The following is a 15,463-nucleotide window of genomic DNA, read 5'->3' as shown; positions in this document are numbered from 1 at the left end:
CATGTTTAAAAAAAAGGAAATGGGCTGTACTTGATCAAAGAAGACTTAAGAGAAAATTGGCAGACCTTGCTTAGAATATGATTTGATGCACACTGAAGTATTTAGGAGTGGGATTTGCCATAAAGTATATCAAAATAAAAACAAAAAGGGTGGTTGCAGCAGGAGACATAATGTTGATTATTTGGCTTAGGAATTTATTGGGACTTGTTATTCTATTTTCTTCTCCCTTCTTTCTCTCTCTCCCTCTTCTGTCTCCCTCCTCCCCTTCTCCTCTCTCTCTTCCCCCCCTTGCCCCCCTTCGCCCCCTTCCCCCCTCCCTCCCTTCTCTCTCTTCCCCTCTTCCTCCCCCACTCTCTCTCTCGGTCCCTCCCTCCTTTTTATTTATTTTTTTTGAGACAGGCTTTCACTCTGTCACGCAGGCTGGAGTGCAGTGGTGGCACGGTTATGGCTTGCCGCAACCTTGACCCTGCTGGGCTCAAGCAATACTCTCGCCTCAGCCTCCAGAGTAGTTGGGACAACAGGTGTGCACAACTACACCTGGCTAATTTTATATATATATATATATATATATATATATATTTTTTTTTTTTTGTAGAGATGGGGATTGGCTGTGTTGCCCAGGCTGGTCTTGATCTGCTGGGCTCAAGCAATCTTTCTGCCTCGGCCTTGCAAAATGTTGGGATTACAGCTGTGAGCCACCACATCCAGCCCCCTATTTTCAAATATATTTGGAGATTTTAATATTAGAAGTTTTAAACAATGTGCCGAATAGGTGTCACCAGTGGAAGAAAATTATGGAAATAAAAGTGGCACACTCTTCACAAGTGCTGCATCACCAGCACTCTTTATGGCGCAGAGGATGATTATGTAGGAAGATACCGCACCAGTGACTGAGTTGAAGACTGATTCAGAAGAGGTAGACTTGGAATATTGATGTAGTTAGGAATTTTTAACTAATTTATTTTGCTTATATTAATCTGTTTTACGTATGCATAATAATGGAATATGATGAATAGGACTCACGTTTAAAGGAGCTCTTTGAATAATTGGAAAGTAAAAATTGTAAGTGATAGGAATGATGTTATAGTTTGTTACCTTCCCCTCTTCTCCTGGTGGTTTGCAAAATGATGGTGTATCTTAAACTTGATGGTGCCTTAGAGTCAGTGAAACACATTAGGAAATAAAAACAAATTAATGTGGGGTGTTCTTTCTATTGAGATATTAGCTCTCTTTCAAACCCAAAAAAGTTCCACCCAAAGGATAAATGTGTCAGAGGGAACATAGATTCATGATACCTGCAGAACATTGTTGGAAATTTTGGAATGTTCTGTCTTAAGTAAAGACTATCATTTGTTAGCAGGAATGTTTTTCTGTTTGCTGTACTTTATGTCTCTTGCTGTAAATATCATAACTGTTTTAGACAGAGATTGCTTTGGGAAAATTTGGTAAATCAGTATTAGCCACAAAGGCAGGAAGACAAAAAGTTATTTGACATAACCAAGAAAAAAAAAATTCAGCTTTGTAATTTTCAGAAAGTCTAATAGATAAAAGGCCTGAATGTGTAGTTTTTCAAATGCTGTCTGATTTGAGAATATGGAGATGCATTTTGGTATGTCTACTGGTGTGGTAAAAGCATTAAACATGCCTTATGGATATCATGTGTGTTTTAATTCTGTCAGAATTTTCTCCTCTGAGTGCTTTTGTCAAGATAACAAGTAAAAGAGAGGAAATTTTCTTCTGTGAATGTTGTTTTCATCCTTCCAATTTTTTGCTATCTTGCATTGAACTAGTGTAATTTAAAAGGAAATTAACTGTCTTCTCTAGGACATTTTGTATCTGTTTATATATTTACGAAAATAAAAGGAGTTTTAGGAATGCATGGGGCGTTGTTAATACGTTGGATTCTTTTGGTGTTGGTGTTACTTGTGGCTCAATGTTATAACATATTTCAGAGGCAAACAAGATACTTCCCAAAATGTCAAACATTAACAAAATTATAAATTCAGGAAATAAATTTGATGTTCTGGGAAGATGTAATTTCCTGACAGTCTCTAAAATCATGTCCTTTAGACCTTCAAAACATGTAAAGACATTTGTGTAAATCTGACACTTTTGGAATTTTTTTTCTCTTGATTTTCCCTCTCAAAAACATTTTATAACTTTGCTATTAATTTGTGACATTCTTTTTACCTTTAAATAGAACTTTAACAAAATTAGTCTTTGCGATACTCTTAAATAGATTAATTTGAGAATTTTAAATGATTTTAAACTTTGAAGAAGCCGATTGTGAAGACATTTATGGGAGGAGTGTTACACCATGCCTCATATTTCAGACTTTAAAACCAAGACACATTACTTTTTTTTGTACGTAAATATTTTCTAACTTTGGGCAAATACTTAAATTCCACTCTCTGTTTCAGTGTGAGATTATTTAAGTCATTTAAATTAACTCATGAACTTTGCTTTAGAAAAATGTTTTAAAAGTTTCTTTTTATTTGGATGTCCTTTTTACTGGTTCTTTTTTTTTCTTTTTTCTTTTTTTTTTTCAGTTGTGGAAGAAGGACTCTGGGAAAATGGCCTTTCCTATGAATGTAGGACGCTGCTCTTCAAAGCGATCCACAATCTGTTAGAAAGGTAAGAGAAGGAACAGCAGACAGTGGTTTGCAGACAACCAAGTATATTGCTAGATACTGAGAGTTTCCTGTAATTTTCAAAAACTTTTCACTTGCAATGATTTATTGCTAGTATGAAAATTACATAAATCTTTAGTTTCTCTTTCTATTGATATAATTTGAAATTTAGGGAAGTTTTGGGAATGGTACAAGGAACTCCAATATTCCCTGCCCTTCAACGGTACTTTTTATTTTTAAAATTTATTCCCTAAGTCATTTGCATATTTGTAAACTCAAGATTGATGTTCTTTTTTACCCTTAAGTATTTGGTGTATATTTCCTAAGGACAAAGGTATATTAGCACAGTATCATAATAAAAATTAGGAAATTTAATATTGATAAAATGCCATTATCTAACCCGTAGTTCAATTCACATGTCATTGGTTGTCCCAGTTACATCCATTATAGCTTAACCTCCTAAGATTCAATCCATGATCATACATTATATTTAGTTTTCATGTCTCTTTAAATCCAGAACAGTTCTTTAGTCTTTTTTTCTTTCTTGACATTGATATTTTTGTTGAGTTCAAACCTTATATTGACTTTCAGTTTGAGATAGTTTTCTCATGCTAAAATTCAGGTTATGCTTTTTATTAGTAGTAGGAATACCATAGAAGTGATGTGTTTTCAGTAGGCTCATATCGTCAGTGTCCCATTGTTAGTGATGTTAACATGTCCTGTCAGTTGACTGAGGTAATGTTCTGTCAAGTTTCTCCGCTATAAACTAATAAGTATTTTGTTAACTATTATCTTTGTCAATTTTGTATTTGTAATTAATATGTAATTTCTGGCCAGATACAATGAGATTGTATAATTATCCTATTTCTCATCAAATTTTCATTTATTTATTTTAGCCTATATTGGAGGTTCTTGCTTAAATCATTTATTACCATTATGGTTGTACTGTTAATTTTCAAATGCCACCATTCTTTCTACTTTTTATTAGTTGGCATCCTGTTGTAAGGAAGAGCTTTTTCATTTTCTTCCATTTTAGTTCCCTATTTATTTATTTATCTTGCTATGTAAATTGGGACCCATGGATTGTTATTTTATTGAATGGATTATAGTTGATTTTTACTATCATTTATTTTGATGCTTAAATTCTTCCAGATTTGGTCAGAGGAAGCCCCTTTGTGATGGCTCGCTCCTATGTCCTTTTGACATGATCCCATAGTTGGAGCATCCCCTTACTTTCTGGCATAACAATATGTTCCAGGCTCTGAATAGTGTTTTGAGGGGAGAAGTAGATGAGAAAGAATGGGTTCATTAAGAGCTTGTGTGAGAAAAACATTTTACTTCTCTTCCTGAGTCTATATGTAGTACTTTCAGGTAATCAAAACTGTAAGGACTTTCCAGTTTCTCATCCAAACTATTGGCTAGGGTGGTTACCACTATAATACAACTGCTTAGGATACTTGAGCTACAGTTGATATGTTATTTAAGTTACTCACGAAGACTTTTCTCACCGAAGATTTCTCTATTTCTCATTCTCAACTTTAGCTCCTCTGAGTGCTCCTCCAAATCTGTCTTTTGGAGTAGACCTAGAAATCATCTGTTACTAAGGTGTACTATGCATGTGGAACCATTGATTTAAGAGTTGAGTGCTCTTAAGTATTGTAAATATTTGGTAATTCTGTCTCCCACTGTAAAACAAAGTGTACACACAAACTCTATCCAAGAAAATGTGGAAAACTTACTGTTGCCATAATCCTGTACCAGAATAAAGCTCTTGATATCTCTGCAATAATTAATGCACGTTTAAGCACACTTCTTTTTATACAAAGTTACAAGGTGTGTGAACAAAGTATATTTTAAAATTGTAGCTCACTGTGTTTTTTTTTTAATATCATGATTTATTCCTTTCAGAAGAATACGAACAAATGCGAAGATGAATTACATTCTTTTAACTTTTGTACTGGCAATGGTAGCATGTTTCTTTGTCGAGAGACAATTAGAAGAGCAGAAAAACTGGGAGGGAGGGGAAATGCAGGTAATTCATTTATTTTTGGCTCATGAATTCAGAATTTTTGTTGGAAATTGAAGTCAGGTCAAATTAAAGTATTATTTATAAGAAAATCATCAGCCTGGGCAACATGGTGAGACTATGTCTCTACAAAAATTTTAAAAGCCGAGCATGGTGGTGTGCTCCTGTGGTCACAGCTGCTTGGGAGGTTGAGGTGGGAAGATTGCTTGAGCCCAGGAGGTTGAGGCTGCAGTGAGCTGTGTTCATGCCACCACACTGTAGCCTGGGTGACAGAGTGAGACCCTGTTTCAAAAAAAAAAAGGAAATTAATTATGACATATAAAGTTTGGGATAGTTCTAAAGAATTTTGGGTTATTCCTTGGCTTTATTTCAGGGTCTGTTACTTGGACAGTTACCTAATCTCACTAAGCCTTAGTTAACATTTAAGTACAGGACACCATGTACCTTGAGCTTTTGCTAGATGATAGATACATATCATGTGTGCCACATAATGCCTCACATACTGTTAATGTCAGTAATTATTTTCACCGTAAATTTTTTATTTTACATACTTTGATTTGTATTCTTTCAAATTTCATAAAGTAGTTCCAGAATGCTCTATTTGAGCCCTCCTACAGGAGTCAATTTTGAAACAAATAAAACATCTTTTCTTTTAGAAAATAATGATCAAACAAACCATCTTCATGTAGTTTGTATGGATGACTTCAGATTCTTTTGAAAAATGGTACTAATCCTGTTGTTCTTTAAGATAATAATTTTCTCTTATCAAACTTAATGTAACTTTGTTCTATGAATGAAAATTACCCTGCTCATGAGATAGGAAAGCAAATTTAAATGATTGTTGTTGGCTCCATTTATTCATTGTCAACAGAAGTTGGAAGGGCTAATATATGATTGCTTATCTGTGGTGGTGGATATCATGAAAATTACGCACAGCTCCCCCCCACCCCCGTGCCCTCCCCCCTCCTTTTTTTTTTTTTAAAGCTCAGCTATTATTAATGTTAGAGTGTATTTTATGTGTGGCCCACGACAGTTCTTCCAGTGAGACCCAGGGTAGCCAAAATGTTGGATACCTGTACGACCGTTTGTTGTAGTCTTTGAAAAACCTGTTTACAATATGAATTTATTGAGAATTTATTTACTCTCTTATTCCTGGCAATTTTCTGTTATGCCTTTTCATTTCTATTTCGATAAGATGTGGATATTGTGAGTTTCTGGCTTGAAAGCTAGAACTGAGGGTTTTTTTTGTTTGTTTGTTTGTTTTGAGATGGTGTCTCACTCTGTTGCCCAGGCTGGAGTGCAGTGGCACGATCTCAGGTCACTGCAACCTCCACCTCCCAGGTTCAAGCAATTCTCCTGCCTCAGCCTCCTAAGCAGCTGGGACTACAGGCGCGTGCCACCATGCCCAGCTAATTTTTGTATTTTTAGTAGAGATGGGGTTTCACCATATTGGCTAGGCTGGTCTCGAACTCCTGACCTCATGATCCACCCGCCTCGGCCTCCCAAAGAGTTGGGATTACAGGCATGAGCCACGGCGCCCGGCCGAACTGAGAATATTAAAACAGATCATCAAGGACTTTATCCCTTGGAGAGCGTTTGTGTCTTCCTAGCCGTTTTTTCCTTAGTTTGCGTGTTAACAAAGTTTGTATTGTGATCTATTATTTCTGCTTTTTATTTTTTAAGCATAAGATAGGTTTAATTAAAAGGGAATTTCATTTACTACCTTGAGAATCTCTCACAGCTAAGCAGGAGCCATATAAATTGACCTTCTTTCCAAAAGGCTGCAATTTCTATTGTATGCAGAATAATGTCGCTGAAGTGAGTTATTGAAAAACAATTTTGCTATAGAAATTAAGGAAATTTGTCACAGAATAATACAATTTCATTTGTCATTGCTATTGATTGGTGCTGAGGTAATCTTATATTGATGCTGTGTAGAATATTTTAAATTCTGTGGTAATGTGACTTTAAATATTTTCACCTTTCACTTACTTCTCCTGTAACTCTTCAGTATTTGTTGAAACTACATTGTATATATCTAGCTAGGGTCATCTGTCCATTAAAAACACCGAAAAGACCACTGCTACTTACTGAAGAGCATTTTCCATAACGATATCAGACAGAAGATAACATAGTTAGCTTTAATTTTATGTTTCTTTTTGGGGGTACGTGTTTGCTTAAGTCCTTTTCTTCACTTCCTTCAGAGATAAGAGATATTTTGGGTCTCAGTTCTACCAGTTAACTGTGTGACACATGCCAGTGACTAAAGCCTGCTGAGCTCCTGTTCCTTCACCAGTAACATGGTGAAGGGTTCTTTGGCTCAGCACAGTACCTTTCTCATTGTAAGAGCTCAATAAATGGTTAACTGTTGTTGATACTAGCTAACAGGAGTATTGATATTACCTTTTCAGAGTTGGAGACAAACATTAAAAGTCACATAGTCAATTTACCCAGCTAATTGTGGAATCCCTTTCTATAATATCTTTTTTTTTTTTTTTCTTTTTTTGAGACAGAGTCTCGCTCCGTTGCTTGGGCTGGAGTGCAGTGGCACGATCTTGGCTCACTGCCATCTCTGCCTCCCGGTTTCAAGCGATTCTCCTGCCTCAGCCTCCCCAGTAGCTGGGATTACAGGTACCCACCACCACACCTGGCTAATTTTTGTATTTTTAGTAGAGATGGGGTATCACCATGTTGGCCAGGCTGGCCTCAAATTCCTGACCTCAAGTGATCTGCCCACCTTGGCCTCCCACCGTGCTGGGACTACAGGTGTGAGCCACTGCACCCAGCCTTATAATATCTTTTTTACTGAATATATACTTTTGGTTAAGTAAGCACAGTTTTCCAAAGAGTTCTTTTTATCTTTAAAGAGTGCTTAGTATTAGAAAGTCTTACACTGAGCAGAAATCTGTCTTCCTCTAACTTTCATTTCTTCATTAACTCTGTTCTTTGGGATCATTTATAATGCAACCAGTTCTGCTTCCATGTGATGGACTTTTTGATATCTTGACCCTCCTGAATTGTGGTTCTTAATATATAATATTGAATTCCCCACCTTTCCTTACCAGCCTTCCAGAAGTCCATCCAGTTGGTCCCATTCTCTTCATTTTGGCCTGCTTCAAGATACCATAAGTGTTTTATGAAGTATTCAGTCAGGTTAGGCTCAGTTATGCTGTAGTAACAGAAGACCTCAAAGATCTTACTAGCTCATCCAGTAGAAGTTTATTTCATGCTCATGTTGCATGTTCATTGTGAGCAATTGATTATAGTACTATATCCTCTTCCCTCCACAACTCATGTTGGCAGGGCACCCTCCTGGGTATGACTAGGTGGGCCCATGGTAGAGAGCACAGAGCAGTGGCGGAGCACATGGTCGCCCATTAATGCTTTTGCTCGGAAATGGTATATCCCATTTCTGCTCACATTTCATTGGCCAAGACATTCAGCACCAACCTTAAAATCTAATGCATGACAAGGTATCATCTTTCAGTAGGAAGATACCCAAGGTACATGGCCAAGCTTGATATCAGTGGGACAGGAAGGGATAGCATTTATTTATATAGTATACACATGGGGATAGTATACCTTTGGGAAAAGAATGTATCTACCATACCTATTAATTGAGTTATCTTCCCCTTCTGTTACTGTAATCTGTCTTCCAGACAGCTGGCCAGTTATGTTACTGAAACAGATATGTTTCTGAAACATACCTATGGCTACTTATACCTGGTTTTTAAAACTTTGAGTCTTATTGGCTTCTTTTGGTACGTTTTTTATTTGTAATTTGTCAGAATTTCAGTATCTGAGAATTTTATAGTTTTAGATCATGCAATTACACTGATTTTTCCTTGCTTTTGAAAAAGTAAACGTGCTTCCTATTTTCTTAATGATCAGTTATCTTTTTTTGTTGGAAAAATGCGCAGAATGATAAAATGCGCAGAATGATAAAATGTAGAAAAATGCGCAGAATGATAAAATGTAGTTTTTACTTATGTAGAGTCTCTGCTAGTCCCCTCTACTTCTTTCCATCCTTCCTCCCTTTCTAATAATGCACCAGTTGAGATTGTTCTTCATCAGTCCTCAATTTAGGGAAATTTTGTTAGGTATTTATGATGAACTTCTCAAAGGTTACACTTTGTGTTTTAAGTTAAGATTGCCTCACACTCCTTAGGGAAAGGTGCTTTGGCTATCAATAGATGATGGGAAAAAAAATCTGCAATCATTTTTCAAGAGTTTCTTCATTTGGCATTTTTAATATTGCAGACCTAATGGCTGTTACTTTGTTAGGATAGTTAGTATAAGTTTTCATAATATACCATATCCTTTTCACCTAACTCTATCAAAATAAAGTAAAATATTGGATGTAAAAGGTTTTAAAAAGCCGGAAAATATGTGCAGTTCAAAAACTTAAAAAGAGTTTTTCTTATTGCTTGAGTGATTTGTACCACATATGGGACTTAGGAAAATCTTGCTTTTCTAGCTATGTAGAAATACTTAAAAGGTCTGACACAGTGCTATCAAATTGGCATTATGTGCAGTAGTATACTTTAAATTTTCTTAACTTTTTAGAATAAAATATATAAGTTAATTTCAATAGAAAGCTCATTTTTTTCTCTAAAATGCAGATGATTGCTTTGCATACAAGAGAAGATTACTTGGGTCTTTTGAAGCTGTTATGCTTAATCATGTCCATACTTACTTAGGGAGACTTTAATCTGTGGGTATCTGACATTTGTAAAACATAATGGCTCTTCAGAGCAGTCAGCTGGTGCTGCTGTACTAGTGGGTTGTCAGCATGTTTACCCCATGGTAGTTTATAACACAGCTGTAAAATTGCCTTTGGCCCAGAGCTGCTCTGTTTGCCAAGATTCAGTGTTTAGAGTTAAGATATTTTACTTGGAATATACAGTGAAAATAATGTGGGGAAAATTGGAATTATAATTATGATGACAATAGCATTATATTTGTCTATTCCTATCTTTCAATGTGTTGTGTTATTGTAATAGAGGTGATTATCAAAGGGCAAATGAGGCCGGACACGTGGCTCACACCTGTAGTCCCAGCACTTTGGGAGGCCGAGACAGGTGGATCACCTGAGGTCAGGAGTTTGAGACCACCCTGACCAACATGATGAAACTCTGACTCTACTAAAAATGCAAAATTAGACAGGTGTGGTTGCACATGCCTGTAATCCCAGCTACTCGGGAGACTGAGGCAGGAGAATCACTTGAACCTGGGAGGCGTAGGTTGCAGTGAGCTGAGACCGTGCCATTGCACTCCAGTCTGGGCGAGAAGAGTGAAACTCCGTCTCAAAAAAAAAGCAAATGAGCAGTGTCCTCATATGTGGTGGTGAAGGGATTTCAGAATAACATATTCACTGGAGCATGGTGGGATGTACCGCCCTAGTTAAAGAAATCGTGATGTAACATTGAGAGTCGTTGGGTACAATGTGATAACAGGAGCAAGAAATGAGTAATCAATAAATACCAATTTTATTGAAATAACAGTGTTTATTTCTCTAAAGAAAGCAGGAGAACGAGTCTTTAGACTTAAGGGGCATGTACTTTAATGAAAGAGTCAGTACAGATATCGTAGAACAAGTGACTGAAAGCACATGTCTATTTGTAAATGTCTGGAAAGAAACATTTACCCTGAGACTAATCAGTCTGTGTAGCTATTTAGTGAATATTTTTTGGTCAAGGGAAGGAATTAAGACTTTAAATTAAAAAAACAAAATTGATCTGGGAGCAGCAGCTTGTGCCTCTAAGCCCAGCTACTCAGGAGGCTGAGTCAGGAGGATTGCTTGAGGCCAGGAGTTTGAGACCAGGCTGGGCAACAAAGCGAGACCCCCATCTCTAAATAAAAATAAAAGTAAATTAAAACTAAAGAAATAAAAAATAAAGATTAGCTGATAGTGGTGACATGTGCACTTGTAGTCCCAGCTATTTGCGGGGCCAAGGCAGGAGGATGGCTTCAGCCCAGGAGTTTGAGGCTGTAGTGAGCTCTGATCTGCCACAGCACTCCAGCCTGGGCAACAGAGTGAGACCCTATCTCTAAACATAAATAAATAAGTACATAATTTTATTTGGTAGTTGGAGAGTGAGATTAGACATTAAAAGTTTAAAACTAGAGGAGAGATAAAGTTTTTGGAATTAAATTAGAATGGACATTTCAGGTGAGGCTAGGCTTGTAAAAGAGGCTAACTGGACAGGCATGTTAGAGAGGATGGGATTAATAGGGCTTGCCTGGCAAGAGGAGACTGTATCCACTAGGGCACAGTAGTAGCCTAAAGTAATGAAAATACAGGAATCGCCTGGCGCGATGGCTCACGCCTTTACTCCCAGCACTTTGGGAGGCTGAGGCAGGTGGATCACAAGGTCAGGAGTTCAAGACCAGCCTGACCAACATGGTGAAACCCCGTCTCTACTAAAAATACAAAAATTAGGTGTGGTGGGGTGCGTCTGTAATCCCAGCTACTCAGGAGGCTGAGGCAGGAGAATCGCTTGAATCTGGGAGGCAGAGGTTGCAGTGAGCCAAGATCACACCACTGCACTCCAGCCTGGGTGACAGAGTGAGACTCCGTCTCAAAAAAAAAAAAGAAAAAGAAAATATAACAAAATATAGGGATCACTTGGGAAAGGTTTCTTCAGCCCCTTGATTATGTGGGTTTATTTTATTTGGTTAGGGATTGGGAGCATTGTAGTTTCTAGGAAGGAGACTTCTTTGCATATATATTTGATTTGGATTGCAATGGTGAGCAAAAGGCTTTGAGGCTGGTGGAGATACTCTAGTATGAAGTAATGTAAAATTTAGCCTATGTGAGATGCTCTGTAACTCAGTGATTAACAGAAGATGTAATTTTGTTGAGGTTATGGTAGGGAAATCTGTGAAAACTGTCATACTTAAATAATTTGAAGGGCACAGGAAAGAACAGAGCTAGTGATGGGCTCCCTTCTATACCTCCCAACTGTCTCATCTGGGAAATGGCTTCCCAAGCTAGGCTGTGGCTGCTCTGGTGACATTTGTAATCTTACATCAGGTCTGCCTGTGGCTTTGGGATTAGAGTTTGGGGTGCCAACTTTGGAATCAGGCTGCATTTGTGCTTAATTATTCAGAGCCATATGGCATGACACAGAAACATTAGGTACACACATACACACAGCCTGATTTCATTTTCATTTTTCAGCAGCTGTTTTGTTTTTGAAACAGTGATTTTGGGGAGGTGGTGGGGGTTGGGAACAGAAATAATTTCCTAGTACTATTGCTTAAAGACCATTTTATAAATCTGGCATCACAGTGATCTTGCCAGATAATATGGTACTAGTTTACAGCATTATATCATATTTGGATAGTGAAGTCATTTAGAAAATCTCAATAATAATGACTGGGATTACTGAGTAGAGAACCAGGGTTAATTGATATATAGTCTTAGCACTATTTATGATGATATTGATTTGAAACAGTTTTTGCCTGATGGAGTGTGTCTGCTTGATTTATTTATTTGTGAAGTTAAGTATAAATTTTGAACCTCAAAGCTTGATAGAGTGTAAAAAAGGGGAAATTATATTTCTGATGTAACTTTTATATCTTAGAATTATCTTTCATTAAAAGATTTGCAAATTATGTTCTTTAAAATATCATTAAAGCATTTGGGCAGCAGTGCTGGTCATACTAAACATTTTTTAGTGTCTATGAATCTACTATGATTTTAATCTTCAGTGGGATATGATGGGCTATAAAGAATTGAAATATGTAGATTTTTTTCCCCTCAAACACCACTGTTGCATTAGCGAGAATACATACACATAAGAAAATTCAAATAACAGTACAAGACTACCCATGATTAGTGATTATAAACAAGAAAAATGCCAGCATTACATTATGAATAGGAAAATACTCCTTGGTATATGGCATTCATTTCTCATATGTTTATTGAGCACCTCCCAATATAGAGCATACATTTAAGCATGTTACATAGTGGGCACTTAACTATTTGTTGAATATTGTTAGTGGATAAGACAGACACACATCGTCTGTACTCCCAAAGAACTGATAGTTTTATTGGGGAATAAAGCTGTAGAACTTAATCTTTACAACTCAGTGGTGAAAGTGCTGATTTGTAGATGTTAGAGTAGTGTGCAGGCTTGATCCGGGACAGAAAGAATGAATAGAATTCAAATTAGAGGAGAAGGGAGAAGAAAGAGATTTCGGGCCAAAGCAGGGTTAATAGACGTTAGTGGTAGTATTTAATATGGAAATTCAGAGCCAAGGACATGCTTCGTAGTTTACCAACCCTATGTAATTGTGTGTGTTGTTTTGCTCTTCCACACATTTTTTCTGAGGACAGAATTTATAGTGGCTTTCATTAATTTTTGTTGTTGTTGTTTTGTTTTTGAGACAGGATCTCTCTCTGTCACCCAGGCTGGGGTGCAGGGGTGCCATCATAGCTCAATGCAGCCTCGACTTCCTGGGCTCCAGTGATCTGTCCACTTCAGCTCCCTGAGTCCTGAGTAGCTGGGACTACAGGTGTGCATGACCACACCCAGCTAATTTTTGTAATTTTTGTAGATACAGGGTTCCACTATGTTGTCTGGTGTCAAACTCCTGGCCTCAAGGTGTTCTTCCACTTTGGCCCCCCAGAGTGCTGGGATTACAGGCCTGAGCCACCGTGCCTGTCTCATTAATTTTTTTTTTTTTTTTTGAGATGGAGTCTCTGTCTTCACCCAGGCCAGAATGCAATGGTGTGATCTTGGCTCACTGCTGTCTCTACCTCCTGGGTTCAAGCAGTTCTCTTGCTCCAGCCTCCCGAGTAGCTGGGATTACAGGTGCCCACCACAACACCCAGGTAATTTTTGTATTTTTAGTAGAGACGGGGTTTTACCATGTTGGCCAGGCTGGTCTCAAACTCCTGACCTCAGGTGATCCACCCGTCTCGGCCTCCCAAAGTGCTGGGATTACAGGGGTGAGCCACTGTGCCCAGCCAGTTTTTTTTTAAAGCTATAGACCCATGACCCAAAAACGTTTGAGAACCAAGGACTTTGTGCCTCTATACAGGCTACTGTTCAGTCAGCATATTCCCTTGTATCAATTAGGTCTTCCTTAGAAAAGGCACACCTTCTCTCTCATTTCCTCCTATAATCATGTGGAAATACTTCTATACTGCCTAATCTTGGAGGGACTGTGTGTGTATCTCCCATCTCTGTCCCAGTATTTAAAAAACTGAGTAAAAACACTACTTCATGCAATTCCCTGCTGTCATGTTTTCCTTTCATTGTGTGGGAAATCATTGATCACAGAGAAACTCATTAGCAAATGAAAAATCATGTAAGTTATTTGTGACTCTCATTTGGAAACACAGGGTTTCAGATTGAAGCATCAGTATTTTCCATGGCTGTTTTGTATGTAACAACCTTTTGTTGACATTACCTGACGAAGAAATATGACCTGCAGTGGGAACTCAAGGAGCTCTATTCACACAGTGTTGGACTCTCAGCGTTTTCATCAGCCTTTTTGCCTTTTGCTTTTGTCCTTGAGTGGTCTTGACTGTACACTGCTCTTCTACCCTCCAGACCTTGTTTGTTTTTTCTGGAATGAAGTCCAGCATATAGAATTTGTGACTTTTACTTGATAGAAGAACAAATAAACTTTCACACATTGTCCTCTTTAGTCACAGATGTTTTATCGGCTTTTATTTCATATTATACTGTCTATAGCCTTGGATTTTTCTTTCTGTACACTGTAAATTTATGATTTGTTAGTGAATAAATGGTTGTTTTGAATTCTGACCTTCAAGACATGAGGAGATGAATATTTTTTAAAACAGTATTTACTAAGTGAGGATGTGTGTTACTGGAAGACTGTTCAGTGTTTGACGTGACTCCATACCTGTTACGTGCCTTATTGCTTTTATTCTCAGCATTATCAATTTTAAGATATACCTTCAATTTAACAATGGCTTTTGGAGAATAAAGAAGCATTACCACGTTAAATAGACCTGTAATTTACAAGGTACATTTGGACTTGAGAAATAAGGAAAGAATTGGGAAAATGTGACAGCATGAGAGTTGGTATATGCTAGTTATTAAATGTCCTGGCTCTGTGATCAGATATACCTGGGCTTGTGTGCAGCTCTGCTGTTTATTATCTGGATGACATTCTCACTGTGCCTCAGCTTCTTCATCTATAAAAATTGCCATTGTAACACTCATGTTTTATTACTATTACAAGAGTTAAATGGTAATCAACCAGGTAGTGGTGGTATAGTGATTCTGGTAGCAGTTACTGATAATATTGTTGCAGAAACTTGGTATCAAACACTAGAGTTCTAGTGGAAATGTGTCTATATGTACGCTAATAAAAATATAATTAAGTCTGTTAGCTAGTGAATAAACTGTGGAGATACTTTTTCAGTTTTGCTTATTGAATACTTCCTCCTTGGCTGGGTGTGCCATATTTCCTATTCTAAATTTAATGGAGTCACAGTCCTTACCCCTAAAAAGCATTTTTTTTTAAACTTATAAGCTTAGGAAAACAGATTTGGTTACTCTGAAAATGATTTTCTTCATTGTGAACAATGAAGATCGCAGTAGACATTCATTTTCAAAGTAAAACCAGTGGAGCCCAGTGACTTTTTGGTACATTGGTTCTCTGAATTGACTCTGCCCAAAAGGAGTTCCATTGTGGTCATCAGAAACTATTACCATTCACTAACCCATCTAACCTGTAATGAGTTGGGTGAGGGCTTGAATTGTTTCCATCCTCTTCAATGGTGTGGAAATTACAGAGGCAAAAGCCATGTGCAGAATTGCCT

At 37.4% G+C, this 15,463-nt stretch overlaps 1 protein-coding gene across 8 annotated transcripts in view; it reads left to right on the top strand.

Moving 5' to 3' along the window:
* The window catches only part of MED13L (mediator complex subunit 13L), a 320,005-nt gene that overhangs the window by 163,772 nt on the left and 140,770 nt on the right, over positions 1-15,463 (top strand). For 6 of the 8 annotated variants that reach the window (XM_054527655.2, XM_063712262.1, XM_024256631.3 and 3 more), the window contains one exon: positions 2,550-2,634. The exons of 1 other annotated variant lie outside the window; for it this stretch is intronic. In XM_054527655.2, coding sequence (XP_054383630.1) covers positions 2,550-2,634 — 85 coding nt within the window. Of the gene's footprint in view, positions 1-2,549; positions 2,635-4,538; positions 4,663-15,463 lie in introns of those variants that run through there. One more of the 8 variants, XM_054527657.1, reaches the window with a different exon arrangement.

Source organism: Pongo abelii, chromosome 10 (genome assembly GCF_028885655.2).
Source record: "Pongo abelii isolate AG06213 chromosome 10, NHGRI_mPonAbe1-v2.0_pri, whole genome shotgun sequence".
NCBI classification, from domain to species: Eukaryota; Metazoa; Chordata; class Mammalia; order Primates; family Hominidae; genus Pongo; species Pongo abelii.
Note: the sequence above shows the minus strand (reverse complement) of the source record. Positions and strands in the feature narration are given on the sequence as shown.